The sequence below is a fragment of the Dendrobates tinctorius genome, unplaced genomic scaffold, assembly GCF_039654945.1.
Source record: "Dendrobates tinctorius isolate UK_male_01 unplaced genomic scaffold, ASM3965494v1 ptg000005l, whole genome shotgun sequence".
NCBI classification, from domain to species: Eukaryota; Metazoa; Chordata; class Amphibia; order Anura; family Dendrobatidae; genus Dendrobates; species Dendrobates tinctorius.
Genome location: NW_027361673.1, coordinates 16653184 through 16668716, shown reverse-complemented (window position 1 = coordinate 16668716; position 15533 = coordinate 16653184). Strand labels below are relative to the sequence as shown.

Below are 15533 nucleotides of genomic sequence, written 5' to 3'. Positions count from 1 at the left end.
GGATCAAGCAGTCTCTCAACTGGTGGTTGACGTCTCCCCTCATTCTCTTGGGTCGATCCTTTCTTCCCGTCCACTGGCAGATTGTCACGACGGACGCCAGCCTCCTCGGCTGGGGGGGCAGTGTTCCGCAATCACACTGTTCAGGGTCGATGGTCTGCTCAGGAATCAGCTCTGCCAATAAATGTCCTAGAAATACGAGCGATTCATCTGGCTCTCGTCCACTGGGAAAGGCGCCTCAAGGGTCTGCCGATCAGTATTCAGACAGACAATGCCACAACGGTGGCATATATCAACCGCCAGGAAGGGACACGGAGTGTCTCGGCCCTGGTGGAGGTGTCCAGAATTCTTCAATGGGCAGAGATATCTGTTCCTACGATTTCCGCGGTTCATATTCCCGGCGTGGACAACTGGGCCGCCGATTTTCTCAGCCGCGAGGGTCTCGCAGCGGGAGAATGGTCCCTACATCCGGAGGTGTTTCACCTGCTCTGCCGTCGGTGGGGAACCCCGGACGTAGACCTGCTGGCGTCTCGCCTCAACAGAAAAGTCCCTCAGTTTGTCTCCAGGTCCCGGGATCCTCTGGCGGTGGCAAAGCAGAAGGGATCCCAGTCATCCTCATTGCCCCAAATTGGCCCAGAAGGTCTTGGTTCGCGGACATTGTCAACCTTCTCGCGGACGCCCCCTGGCAGCTTCCCGACAGGGCAGATCTGCTGTCTCAAGGCCAGATTTGCCACCCCAATTCTCGGTCGCTCAATTTAACGGCGTGGCTGTTGAGACCGAGGTTTTGAAACGGGCAGGATTCTCCGATCGAGTAATTCATACCATGATCCGTGCCAGAAAGCCGCCTTCTTCCAAGATCTATTAGCGTACTTGGAAAGCCTATTTCTCCTGGTGTGAAACCAATGACGTTGCGCCCATGATTTTTTCACTCCCTTCTGTTCTGGCGTTCCTTTAGGCAGGGCTGGATGCGGGGCTTGCCCTCAGTTCTTTGAAGGGTCAAGTTTCGGCTCTGTCCGTTTTATTTCAGAGGACGCTGGCCTCCCGGCCCCAGGTCAAAACCTTTCTTCAGGGGGTGGCCCACACGGTTCCTCCGTACCGTGCTCCCGTGGATCCTTGGGACCTTAACCTGGTCCTTGAGGTTCTGCAAGGTTCTCCTTTTGAACCGCTCAGGGACGTTCCCCTTTCTTTCCTCTCTTGGAAAGTGGCCTTTCTGGTGGCCATTACTTCCATCCGGCGGGTGTCGGAATTGGCGGCTCTTTCTTGCCGCTCTCCCTTTTTGGTGCTTCATCAGGACAAGGTAGTTCTGCGGCCTCCGCCCTCTTTTCTTCCGAAGGTGGTATCCTCGTTTCACCTCAACGAGGACATTGTTCTGCCATCCTTCTGTCCGAGTCCAGCTCATCCTCGGGAGAGGTCCTTGAACAAGCTGGACTTAGTCAGGGCATTGAGAGTCTATCTAGCTAGGACGACTTCCTTGCGAAAGTCTGACTCTCTATTCATCATTCCTGATGGGGCGAGAAAAAGGCACCCAGCCTCAAAGGCCACTATTGCTCGTTGGATCAGATCGGCAATTTTGGAGGCATACCGGGTCAAGCATCGAGTGGCTCCTCCAGGGATCAGAGCGCACTCTACCCGGGCGGTGGGTGCCTCCTGGGCGGTGCACCACAGAGCTTCCGCGCTGCAGCTTTGCAAAGCTGCAACGTGGTCTTCGGTTCACACGTTTGTGAAATTCTACAGAGTCCACACCTACGCTTCGGCGGACGCCAGCCTAGGTAGAAGGATCCTGCAGGCGGCGGTGGTGAGTCCACTGGCCTGATGGAAGTTTGTTTCCCACCCCAGGGACTGCTTTGGGACGTCCCATGGTCTCTGTGTCCCCCAATAAGGCGAACGAGAAAACAGGATTTTTGGGTTGCTTACCGTAAAATCTGTTTCTCGGAGCCTTCATTGGGGGACACAGCACCCTCCCATGTTCTACAACTCCTGTTCTTATGTTGTTTGTTGGTTACAGTTGAGTTGTTTGTTCTCAATCTACTCTGTTACTTCTCCTACTGAGGAATTCGCCTGCCGGTCGGTGGGGTGTACACTGCGGAGGAGGAGCTAACCTTTTTTTGTGCATAGTGTCAGCCTCCTAGTGGCAGCAGCATACACCCATGGTCTCTGTGTCCCCCAATGAAGGCTCCGAGAAACAGATTTTACAGTAAGCAACCCAAAAATCCTGTTTTATAGATAGACCTAAGGCTTGCTGCATTTGGTGGGTGGGGGGGACCACCAAGGTCCCTATAAATGCCATATTTTGATAGCCAACATCTCACCACATGAATGTATTAAAATTTCCACAAAAATTTAGCATTTTAACTAAAAAAAAATCAAGCATTATAAATTGGCATGTGTCCCCTTGACCGATACTGAAATCTGAAAACAAAAAAAATGTTTTAACACCCCTTGTTTGTCAGTGACATCCATATCCTAGCCAAAGGATCACTACATATTTCTGCAATTCGCACTTAATTGTTTTGTCATGGGGAGCAGCTTGTCAGATAAAGACTGACGTTTTCTGATTGGCAAATCATGTTACTGGGAAAACGTCATGGGTTGTTTTGTTTTTAAAGGGGTGAGTACAATGTACATTCTACATGGTGGGAAAGCGCCACTGACAGAGCTGGTAATGGCTATTAAAGGGGTTCTCCAGTAAACAAATTATCACCTACACACAGGATAGGTGATAACTTTTTGATGAGTGGGGCTCCAACTGCTGAGACCCGCTTTTGATCGTCAGAACGGGGGGGGCTTTTATGGATTGGTAGTCAGCATTCTCTATAGGGCAGCAAATCTCTGCATTCAACTTTTTGCGACAGCCCTATAAAGAACACTGCACTCTAATGGGGACAAAAGTTCAACATTTTAAACTCCATTATAAAGAGGACCTTTCACCAAATTTCTCATATTGAACTGGACAAACAATGCCATGGTAGCTACAGAGCAGAATAAAACGTGTTTTTGTTTTGTGTTTTTTTTTTTTTCTTTTTTTACTTTTTCACCACTCCATTTCAGAGATATTTAGCACCTAATGAGTTCACTTTTAACTCCAAGTAGATGTCATCAGTTAGCAACTCGTAGTGAAGATTTAGACCGCCGTATACCTCGAACGAGGATCACAACACAATGCTGGGACTGGCCGTCATCTCTCCCGACTCGAGAGTGACCTAGAAATACATGCTGTCACACTTGGGTTGGGATAGCCGACAGCAAGTCTGAATATTGCGATGCGATCCTTGTCCGCGTTATATTGCCGTCTGACTCTTCCCATACAAGGAGAAGAAGTATATGCCCCTAGTGAAAACTATCTAACACCCACTAAAGTTAACTCCTTAGGTCCCAAATACTTTGCAAATATTTTCACAACAAACATTTGAAATTTAAAAAAAAAAAACTTTTATTCCACTCTGCAGCCACCATTACATCGTGTGTCCATCTCAACATGAAAAATTTAGTGAAAGGTCCCCTTAAGCTATAGTCACAATGCATTTAGTCACTACATATAGTCTGTTGGATAATTTAAAAAGTTGATTACAACATAAGAATATTAGTATATGCAAATACCTCAATGACATCTCAATGTGTCAGAAAGAAGGTGAGGCTAAACTAAGCCCCCCTATGAAGAAAAAAGAGGCACCCACTCCAATATAGATGAATGCAAGGAGAAACAGGAGTATACAGGTGAATAGAGTAAAAAAAAATTCATGTTTATTTAAATCAGTAAAAACATTATCAAGGTAACAGACAAAATAATAAATAGGACAACACCACATGGTGAGAGCAGCAAACCGCAGGGTAACCACAATGCCTGCCTGCACGTGAGTGCATGCGGTACAGAGCAAGAAAAATGTGAATATAAATAGCCAGTGCACTTTACAATGTCATGTACCCAGGTAAAGGCATCTCATACCGCTTAATATATAAGAAAGGTTTATAGCGGTCAGATGTAGATTACTAAACCATGTGAGGGGATGGTAGCTTACCGAAGGCAGAGGCAGAGTGAGCCCTGGGCCAGGTAGAGGAGGACCAGACGCGTGTTACGCGTGTCACGCGTGTCACAGACCACGCTTTCTCAAGGGAAAAACGTAAATCCTTAAATGGCTTCTAAAACTGATAAAATCTGTAGCATAGTTTCACATCAGATCCAAAATGCATTAAAATTTACACACAACTCCACGTCCCCCACCCTCTCCCCACCACATTTGAATAAGCATTTGTAAAACCCCATTTGTGAACACTGTACTGTGCAGCAGGTGTGTAAGGGGGAATGTTCCCCTCATCTTAATGGTATTGGAGAAAGTGTAGAAGAGTAAGTCCTATGAAAGCAATGTATATTATCTGACCACAATTAGTTTCTTAATACACTCCTCAACATTGAAATAGTAACCCCAAGAGTGAAAATATGTGGAATTATTTGAAATCATGGGATCGACGGACATGTTAATCATATACAAATTATCAAAATATCTCAATTTATTCAGTATCGCTTATGAGCGCCGACATGAGCATCAAAAATACATGCACTTGCACACCTTGACTGACATCAGTGAGGTTATTAATAATTTTCCAAGGAATGTTCTGACACGCGGAATGCACTTGAGCGTGCAGCTCATCAAGATCCACTGCTGGCTGCTTCCATTGCTGTTTCCAACCAACGACGTCCAAGATTTGGTCGTTTGGAGACATGCCCGGAGACGCTGCAGACTGCATGTTTGGGCCACGCAGGCTGCTCACAGTAGCACCAGTAACATGGACTGGTTTTCTGTTCAAAAACATTTTCTGGGACACTTTGGAGAAAAGAACATACCACTGGTTCCATCACCAAATCGGTGGAAAAGCCATGCTGTTGGCGTACCCAAAATGAAAACTAGAGGATGCCGGCTATCACCCCACACCTTAATCCTTGAGGTAGGATCAGTGTGAAGTTCCTCGTGAATGCCTCTTCATGGTATTGCTCACATGGTCTCCAAATGGAGGCTGAAATAGTGCAATGGGACAATGCCGTAAAGAGACCTGTACTAAGGAACAGGTTCAGGGACCAGTGGTACGACCATTTCTCCATAGTGTCCCAGGAGGCATTTTTCAACACTATAACATCAGGCTGCATGTTGCTAGTGCTACTGTGAGCAGCCTGCGAGGCCCAAAGGTGCCACCATGGTAGTTGTACAGAGCTGCCAGCAGCGGGTCTCTTGATTTGCCCAACTGTATTCAGCATTGTAGATCATTTCTCAGACAACCATTAATATCCTCATTTACCGCAGCCAAGGCTGTAAATGGAGGGATTTCTGTGGATGGCGCTAATACTAGATACTTAATAAATTGTGATGTTTATTAAAATGTTTCCATTTATTCATTGTTTGTATATCGTCACCATGTCTATTGATCCTGTGATTTCCATAACTCCATGACTTTTCTATATTGGTGTTGCTATTTCGATATTGAATGTATAAATATATCAATAGTTTTTAACATCTCATTAACTCTTATTAAAAGAATGCCTGACTTTTCCCATTAACATGCTCCTATTTCTATGACTTTGTTGCATTTTGTTACTAAATAGCTTTCATGATACTCCTTTGTAAGTACGGCATATCATATGTTATTGTATAATTATTCCATGTTGTATATACTTTCCTTTTTGCAGTAAGTATAGTAAATTGTGGGAACACGGTGGCTTTTGCCCATTGTAAATACAGTGACATCCCAAATATAGTAAACTAATGGTTTAGAATGAGGAAAGCAAGCAAGACTTCTGGTGAGGTGTACCCATATTAAAGATTACATTGTCGGTCCCCAGGTGAAAACTAGTCTCCTAGAAAGGGTTATGATTAGTGATGAGTGAACATTCTTGGATAAGGTTTTATCTGAGCATGCACTTGTGGTAAGTGTCTTTGGCATGCTCGAAAAATATGTTCAGGTCCCCGCGGCTTCATTGCCTCTTTACAGCCGCGGGAAGTCGACCATATTTTTCGAGCACGCCGAAGACACTATTTTAAGCACGCAAGCATGCTCGGATAACACCTTATCCATGCGCGTTCGCTTGTCACTAATTATGATGACTGGGAACTTCACTTGAGATATACTCTGTTCTTGCATCTCATGTCATTGTCTCCTTGTGTGGGTCGCGCCGAGCATGACTTTGGGTGCACTGTTTTGGTTGGTAGTCGTAAACCACGTAATTCATTCACAAGATTGAGTATCTCCTGAGTTGACGTTGTACTGGACTTCTGACCCTGGTTGCTCGTTGGGATTCACGGTGCCGTTAATATCTTTCATATGGGTAGACATCTCTTGTATTACTAAGGAAAGCAGAACAGTAACTAAGCAAGTAGTTAGACTCCTGCAGTGTACAGTTTGACAAGTTTCATCTCACCTATTTAGGCTTTTTGGTGGTTTGATGCTTGACATCAAAAGGAAAGCTCCTTTTTTCTTGAGTGACTTCAAGGATGCATTAAGCCTGCAGTGCCTGGCCTCCGTTCTTTTCCTATACTGTGCCTGTATGTCTCCTGTAATCACTTTTGGAGGTCTTCTGGGAGAAGCCACACAAAACAGAATAGTGAGTACAAAAGAAAGATTGGTAGTGCCCAGGCTTTTATTAGACCTTCTCAGGAAGGTGTCCTTGTGCATTTGTCTCACGTGTTCATGCTTGATCCAAAGAGTCTACCCCACAGTATTTGACCTTCCCCCTGCTCACAGCTCTGACACAGTTTGGGGGAGACCAAGTGAACAGAAGATGCAAGGTTTAAGGTAAAACAGTTTTTTCCCTGGCGTCAGAGAGTCCATAAGCAAGAAATGGGGCCACAGCGATCTGCAGAGAGTACTACACCAGGCAAAGTTTTTATTGGCATATTCATTTACAACCAGGTCTTGTATATTTGGTTTAAATACTTGATTTTCAGCTATTTCTGTTCTAAGTTATAAGCTAACGTGCACAAGTATTTCCCCCACACAGCTTTTCATTTCAGGTATAAGTTATCTACGTATAGTGGACATAGTGATGTACGTATGGCCATAATGCAGCCTCGTTTAAGCATCCATATTACATCTGCAACGCTTGACCTCCTATACTGAACTTACATTAGGTCACTATAGAACTATGGTTACATAAGGTCTGTTGTGGTCGTAACAGGGGTGCTATATTTTGACAGTGTTATGGCTGTATCACAGTGATTTAAAGAGGACCTGTCACTTGCTCAATAAAATAAACACCTTGTAAACCTTCCTAAGCGCCTCTGATTCTGATATTTTTTTTGCTCTGTGTCGCTTCTTCTGGAGAAAAGTATGTGAAATCTCTGCCTCCAGTACAACTGCAAGAGTTTTCACTGAGGTGTGCGCTTTAACCCCTCCTTCCCAAATGCTGTCTGAGACTCCTAGATCAGCAATTGAGCAGTGATTTACAGTGTCTGGGAAGGAGGCGTGAAAGTGCATGCCCCCAGAGTAGATTCTAAAGAAACGCCCAGTTGAACTGCAAGCAGAGATTTCCCATCCTGCGCTCCAAAAGAAACAAATGTGAATATCTCTTCAATAGAGCGACACAGAGCAAAACCAGGAAAAACGGCAGAATAGGGGGAGATCAGGGATGTTTAGAAGGCCTTTTGGGAGCAAGTGACAGGTCCTCTTTAAGCAGTATTTCCACAAAAAAAAGCAATTTAATCACTTTATATTAAGTTGTTCAATATCTCGTCACAGGTTTCTTCAATATAGGCGTTTTTTCCCCACCTGTTCCTCCAAAGTAAGAACTAGAAATGACTGCCCTTCAATATGGGTGACTGTCATGACTTCCCAGACTGTAGTGGCAAACTTGTAATGCATTATATATATACTATGGAAAACTAGGCCCGTTTCTACGATGAAACCTTAGTGACATGGGACAAGTCAAGGCAGCCCCTTTTCGAAAGAGGAAACATATCTGAGTAACCGATCATTTAACATTATAATGGAAGAGGGTAGAACAATCATGCCACAATAACCTGTCATCACATAGTGACTGCCTAGCTGATTGCTGGGGGTCCTACACCTTGGACCTCTACCTTTTAACCAGAACGGGATTCCTAAGTCTTCTGTTTGAATGAAGCAGCGGCGGCCGAGCATGCACACTGCAACCTCGTTCAAAGTCTGCAAAACTGAAAGATAGATGCGCGCTACACGCTGCTACCTAAAATCGCATGATTAACCGCTGCCTCAACAACGGGAGACTCGGGACCACTGTTCTTGGGGTTTGTTTTTTTTTTTGTGGAAATGCTCTTTACTTTTTAAGAATGCAAAGACTGCACCACTATACACTGATGTAATATAATCTCGTCACTTCGTGTACAGGATATATTTATATGTTGATTAGTTCTTAGCAAATTCTCATACTTAGCAAAATGGCCTTTACATATTGGCGCCTAGTGGCGATTACTTACCTTTTATTTCTAAATGAAATATTGGTTTTGTGATAACTAAAGCCTTGAAAAACAGAATGTATAAGAGGTCAAGAAGGTAAACTGTGCACATAATTGCTGACAAGGTAATCCATTGTATAAGCTTGCTGTCAGTACAGGGACCCATGTAAGAAGATGAACCACGCGTAAGGCTAGTTTCACACTAGCGCTTTTGAGCGCAGCGACGGCCTGCGCACGGTCGCCGCTAAGCCCCGCCTCCGCCGGTAGCTCCGCCTACCGGCGCATGACGCTGCATGCGCCCTGCGTCCCCTATCTTTATCACTGGGGGCGCAGGCCGTGCGCAGTATGCGTTTGGCGGCGCATGCGCCTTTTTTACGGTGCGCCGACCTGCGCCAAACGCAACCTGCTGCAGTTTGGTTGCTCTCTGCGCACCGTCAAAAAGGCGCAGGCGCCGCCAAACGCATACTGCGCACGGCCTGCGCCCACAGTGATAAAGATAGGGGACGCAGGGCGCATGCAGCGTCATGCGCTGGCAGGCGGAGCTACCGGCGCGGCAGGGGGCAGGGCTTAGTGGCGGCCGTGTGCAGGCCGTCGCTGCGCTCAAAAGCGCTAGTGTGAAACTAGCCTTAGAGAAGCATTTTGTCTGAAAAAAAATTCTTTCCATACTAGATGTAAGATAAGATAAGATAATCCTTTAATCGTCCCACCATGGGGAAATTCAGAGCATTATGTATTAGAAAAGACGATGTTGCAGTATTTCTATTATTAATTGTTGTGATTTTTTTTTTTTTTTTTTTTTTTTTTTTTTTTTTCTTTTCTCTGAATCGTAGTTCACAAACAAGGAAATAAATATTTGTCTTGTGTTCAGGTTGCAACATGTTTAAACTTTTCTTTTTTTTTTTTCTGTGTTTTGTGTGGGTTAGGCTTTTACTATGCACTCCAGCATATAATGTTTTTATTTATTTTTTTTTTTTTTTTCCTCAGAGTGCAATAGAGTCTCTTTTTGGAGCATCGTTGACGGGCATCGCCTATTCTCTCTTTGCTGGCCAACCCCTGACGATATTGGGGAGCACAGGACCCGTTTTAGTGTTTGAAAAGATCCTGTTTAAATTCTGCAAGTAAGTATGATTCAGCAGTCTAAGACGCGTCCTTCACCGACCAGTTTTGTTGCTTTTTTGAAATTTTTTTTTGTCTAAATCTGTACAGTTGTGTTAACGCTCTTAACTTTGAATTCAGGTTTTACAGGAAATTCCCAATTGATGGTTAAAAAGAGGATGTGTCACACAGTACCTAGATAAGCAAGAGGATCTGACTTGTAGAAGCCTTTGTGTGCACTGTACAAGAGAAATTTTTTTTTTTTTTAATTTAAACAAAAGTAAAAAATGCAAGCGCCTTCATCATGCACACACAAAATAAAGGGGAATTTCCACAGACATTTGCCTCATATCTGCCGATTAGAGAACAAGAGTCGCACAGCTCGCTTTGTTTCTGCATTTTGGTCACCTCTTACATCACAGCGGCTGTGGAGGGTCTAGTTACCCCGATCTAGAGATATATTGGGACCTCGCCTAAGGGACCTGAGTCTGCCAGATATCCCTGCCATCGCCTGTAGATATTATTACAATTTATTATTATAGCGCCATTTATTCTATGGCGCTTTCCATGTGAAAAGGGGCATACCTAATTAAAAAAAAAAAAAATCTTAAACAATACAAATGACCAACTGGTACAGGAGGAGAGGGGACCCGGCCCCCGAGGGCTCCATCTACAAGGGATGGGTGAGGATGCAGTAGGTGTGAGGGGAGAGAGATTCCCATTCCAGATGTTTATGGCATACCCCTTTAGGGTCTCAAGCATACCACCGTATTATATCAAAGTCCAATCTTGTTGGAGATGTAATACACCAAAATCAAATTGCGCTGTGTTTCTTCCAACTGTGTTTCGTTAGTAAGTATTCTCCTCCAGAAGCACTGCATTATAGTGTAATATATGGCTGTGGAGGAGCTTAAAGGGAATCTTTTAGCAGGTTTCACTGTGTAATCTGAGAGCAGCATGATATAGGGGAAGAGACCCTGATTCCAGTGATGTATCACTTACTGTGCTGTTTGGTTCAGTTCTTATAAAAGCACAGTTTTCTTTGCTGTTGATGTAGCAGCCCTCTGAATGCTGAGCGCTGTATAACCCCGCCCACAACGCTGATTGGAAGCTTCCTGAGTACGTTGTCTGCGAGCTGCCAATCAATGGTGGGGGCTGGGCTAAATAGACGAGCTACACTGCCTGGAATGTGGCTCCTAGTTCTGAAGTGACAATTTCCTGCTGATAAAACACTGATTTGTATTGAAACTTTGTAGCATGCTGCTGAGCAAGTGACGCATCTCTGGAATCGGGGTCTCTGACCCAACATTATACTGCTCTCAGATTCCATACCAAAAACCTGCTGACAGATTCCCTACAACGTGGTGCACATGGGGTGTCTAGTACTGTTAATGAGACACATGGACGTTTTTCCTCCATACAGGCTCTGTGGAGCTTTTGGCAGCGTTCACATTACATTTCATGGGCCGTTCAGCACTATGTTGCGGACTGATGTCTAACTATTCCTTTGACATAATTATTGACGTAGATGAAGCAAAATATAAAACTTTGGACTACTTCTAATGTCTTTTCTGGCTTTGTCCATCTTTTTTTAATAAAACGGAGTCCATAGTTGTTGTTTTGGTCTCTTGGGCAGATTGAAGTTAATGGTAGTGGTTGTACCCAATTTTTTTTTTTTTTTTTTTTTTTTTTCCTTTCTTCTAGGGACTACCACCTGTCCTATCTGTCTCTACGCACCAGCATTGGTCTATGGACGGCCTTCCTGTGTCTGCTGCTGGTGGCCACGGATGCCAGTAGTCTCGTCTGCTACATCACCCGGTTTACAGAAGAAGCGTTTGCTGCTCTCATTTGTATTATATTTATTTATGAAGCTTTGGAGAAACTCTACCACCTGGGGGAAAACTATGCTTTCAATATGCACAATGACCTCGATTTGCTGACAAAATACTCGTAAGTAACCTGTCCCAATAACGGAGGTATTATGTGTTTCCGGGAAAAATGCCACCAGCGAGAATTGGGTTCATTTGAGTGGGAAGGAATTACTTCTACTTCTTCTTGCTGGATCCATTTCTTGCTGTGGCTTGGCAAAAATGACAGTGGCGTTTTTCCAAATAACCGCCCTAAACATGACCCTTGTGATCATGCGAGAAGCTTCTCTCACTTCATTCCATAGAAGTGTGAAGTCTTTTACACGTTCTTATGCCTTTAGTGAGCACAGTGCCTCAGGCCACATTGTGGATTTAATGTACAGCTGGTAGAAATGAAACACACCCAGAGGCAGGATTTCCTTTTCCAGAGGACTTGTTAATATTTTGCACTTCTTCCTCTGTGTTAGCCGGTCTGATGGCTCTGTTCACACTCCAGATCATGTGTGTAATATTATTGATCAGTGCATCATTATCAAGCTTTACTGGCTTTCATAGTGGGATGACTATCCTTAAAGGCATTAGACACTTTCTGTCAAAATTGTGAAAACGTCCCAAGATACTAGTAAGAATGCCTCCATATTTGCCACATGTAGGATTTAGGGTCAGGGCTTTCAAATTTGTCATCACCAATTTCACCCATACATTTGCTTCATACATGAAGGCACAGTCATACTGGAACCGAAAAGAGCCTTCCAAGAAAGACAACACCATGGCATCATTCCTTGAATCTTTACCTGACTGTCATAAGAACATGACGAAGACTAAGGCTTCTAGGTTGGAATACAAAAAACCCTAAATTTCACCTTGCAAGATATTACATTAGAAGTGTGAAAACCTATTTTATGTCATACAGTGCAGGTTCGCAGTTACATTGGGCTACCGATACATGATAGATACATAATTTTCCTTCAATACATAATGATTCAAAATGAAGTCCTTAATGTCTTGTCTTTCCCTTGTTGGCACCACAATTATTATTATTAGAAGTAGCTAATAATTGGGCCTATTCAGATCCAGCATGACCCCTGATCTTTCCAACTTTTGGCAGCCCCCGTCACATGTAATGAAGTTAAGGGGGTATCTAGGACTTTACGAAAAAACAAAAATGCACCTAAGCACTAACAGGCAGGTAATTGCGGCATACCTGCTTGTTGTGCCGGGCACTGTTCTTCCCAGGCACAAAGCAATCAGACTGCTCCTGCCAGGGATTCAGCTGCCTCTGCTGATGCGACGGGGCGGGACTTCCAACATCATTCTGACTGACAGCCGGCTCCCCCAGTTAGGCAGTGGGGGTTCGGCGGTCAATCACAATGAGGCTGGTTGTCCAGTCTCGTCGACAGAGTGGAGTGGAAAAGAAGCTTCAGTTTAGTTGAGATGACATCATCGGAGGCTGCTGAATCCCTGGCAGGAGCAGTCTGTGACGCTTTGTGCCAGGGAAGAACGGCGCCATGCACATCAGGCAGGTAAGCTGCAATTACCTGCCTGCTAGTGTTTAGATACATTTTTTGTAAAGTCTCGGATACCCCCTTTTAATAGGAATGTGCTTTGGAGTTGGGGATGACTCGCGAATGTTTCTTCTTGCAGCCTATAAGGTTTTATGGTTTTGTCTAATGTAGTAATATATCCAATATTAATATTAGTTGAAAATTTTAAACTATAACTTTGCCTCTGTGTTTTAGTATATTTATATTGTTGGGTAATATTTGCTCTCTAGATGTGTGTGCGCAGAGCCTACCTTCCCCAGCAATCAGACTCTGTCTGCATGGATGGCAAAGAATATCACTGCCAGCGAAGTCCCCTGGAGTAATCTCACCGTGTCGGTAAGTGGCAACACGAGTATAATATGATGTCCATACTATTCTCATTACTCTGCACTACAAGTTGATTTGCTGGTATCATCCTAAATTCACTAGAAAGTCTTTAAAGTGAATCCAGCATGAGGATCTCGCATCCCATATTATTTATATGCACATATAACTTTTAAATGTAAGTCCAGTAATACCTTTACATGGCTAGTCTGTTCCCCTTTAACTGAGAAATCAGCATTTGAATTAATATGTAAATGGATATTGGTAGAGCTAAAGCCCCCGTCACTCCAGCTCTGTTTCCTGCCCATCACCGTTGCCTCCTCCTGCTTTACTGACTGCCCCGATTTTGTGTGACTTCAAGCAAAGGAACCATTAGTCAAGCAGGAGGAAGCAGTGGTGGGTGGGGAATAGAGCTGGAGTGACAGAAGTTTCAGATCTGCCACAGCCATTTACACATCAATTCAAGTGCTGATTTCTCCATAATAGAAGAATGAATTGGCCATGTAAAGTTATTGCTGGACTTGTCTATGAAAGTACTTTACGCATATAAATAGTTGGGGTGTGAAGTTGTGCTCACAGATATCCTTTTGTCATTTGCAATTTGACAATATCCTGCATTATTCACCCCACTCTGAAGGAGCTACCCATATGTATGGAAATGACTTTCAGTTATTGTAGATTTCCTCCAACTTTCTGATATCATTTCGATATGTTACTCACCATTTGCAAGATCTCTGCTTGCTGTCGGTGAAAATAAATATCCGGATCATGTAGAGCTGACTAGTAAAGGAATGGCAGCAGCTTTCTTGTAGTAAGCATTTTTTTCTCAGTGTCAGTCACACACAGCCTCTCGTGTGGAAATATGGATTCATTCATTGATAGCAAGTCCATGTTTTACATTAGTAGGTTGCAGAATTTTTCATTCTGTAGCGATTTACGCGGAATTTCATGAATTTAGAAAAACATTTTTAAAGTTTTGGTAACTGATCTTTAATTATACATTTTGATTTCTAATCTTTCCTAGCAATGTATCGACCATCACGGTTCGTTTGAGGGTCCAGCTTGTGGTCACCATGGTCCATATATACCAGATGTTTTCTTCTGGTGTGTCATATTATTTTTTACAACCTTCTTCCTTTCATCCTTTCTGAAGCAATTCAAGTTTAAAAATTATTTTCCAACCAAGGTATGCCTCATTTTTTTGTTTTTTTTCAAAATACAGAAAAATAAAATTTGTTTACACATTATTGCAAATCCTAATGACAAGCTGCAGATTCTCTGATCCACAACATGTCCTGTCTCAATTTCCTTTTGATTAGCTAGACTTTACTCATTTTTCACTGCCGAAGTACAGTGACTGAACAAAGTTCACTTAAGTCGCCTAATAAGCTGGTTGTTAAAATGTATGATCCTACTCTAATAAATATCAAACAGCCAGGATCTTATTTGTCATATGGTTCTGTATTGTCGATCAGCCAGATCACACACAAGGCAAGCCTCAATCTCCGTAAAAAGGCGCTGTCACAAATTCCATGTTTTTTACTTGGAGGTTGTCCACCACTTTATCATTGATGACCTATTCTTTGGATAGGTCATCAATGTCTGATCGGTAAGGGTCCAACACCCGGCAGCCCTGCCGATCAGCGGTTCTCGGTGCTGGCGGCTGGCCGGTTGGAGATGCTCGCTTGCGGAGTTGTAAAATCTTCTGATAGTGGCTGCGGCTGGGTACTGCACATCCATCTCCCATTCAAATCCATACGAAGTGGATGTGCAGTATCGGGCTGTTGCCGCTATCAGAAGACTCAGCAGTTCCGGCCACTGAGAACAGCTTATCGGCAGGGTGCCAGGTGTCGGACCCTAACCAATCAGACATTGATGACTTATGCTGAGGATAGGTCATCAGTAATAAAGGGGTGGACTACTTTAAATAGAGCAGCTTTTCTAGTAAAATAATGGACACCCTATAGAAGCCTGATTGATTCTATTAACTTATAATGGAGTCTTTCTGGCATCATTTTCGCCATCATCTGAGTGATTTGTTATGAACCACAAATAACAGAACAACGTACAGAAACAGTGTGGCTCATCACTGAGCTTACAAAGCAAGAATGCTTTCTTTACATCAGCTATATTTCCTAGGTACGATCTACAATCAGTGATTTTGGGGTTTTCCTCACTATTGTCATCATGGTCCTCATTGACTACCTTGTGGGTGTTCCATCACCAAAGCTCCACGTTCCTGAAAAGTTTGAGGTAAATAAGACAATTTATTTCACTTTATTATAAGA

At 43.6% G+C, this 15533-nt stretch overlaps 1 protein-coding gene across 4 annotated transcripts in view; it reads left to right on the top strand.

Moving 5' to 3' along the window:
- Nucleotides 1–15533, top strand: part of SLC4A7 (solute carrier family 4 member 7) — a 145536-nt gene that overhangs the window by 106841 nt on the left and 23162 nt on the right. For all 4 annotated transcript variants that reach the window (XM_073568496.1, XM_073568471.1, XM_073568480.1 and 1 more), the window contains 6 exons: nucleotides 6412–6586; nucleotides 9399–9532; nucleotides 11214–11459; nucleotides 13152–13257; nucleotides 14270–14431; nucleotides 15385–15498. In XM_073568496.1, coding sequence (XP_073424597.1) covers nucleotides 6412–6586; nucleotides 9399–9532; nucleotides 11214–11459; nucleotides 13152–13257; nucleotides 14270–14431; nucleotides 15385–15498 — 937 coding nt within the window. The remainder of the gene's footprint in view (nucleotides 1–6411; nucleotides 6587–9398; nucleotides 9533–11213; nucleotides 11460–13151; nucleotides 13258–14269; nucleotides 14432–15384; nucleotides 15499–15533) is intronic.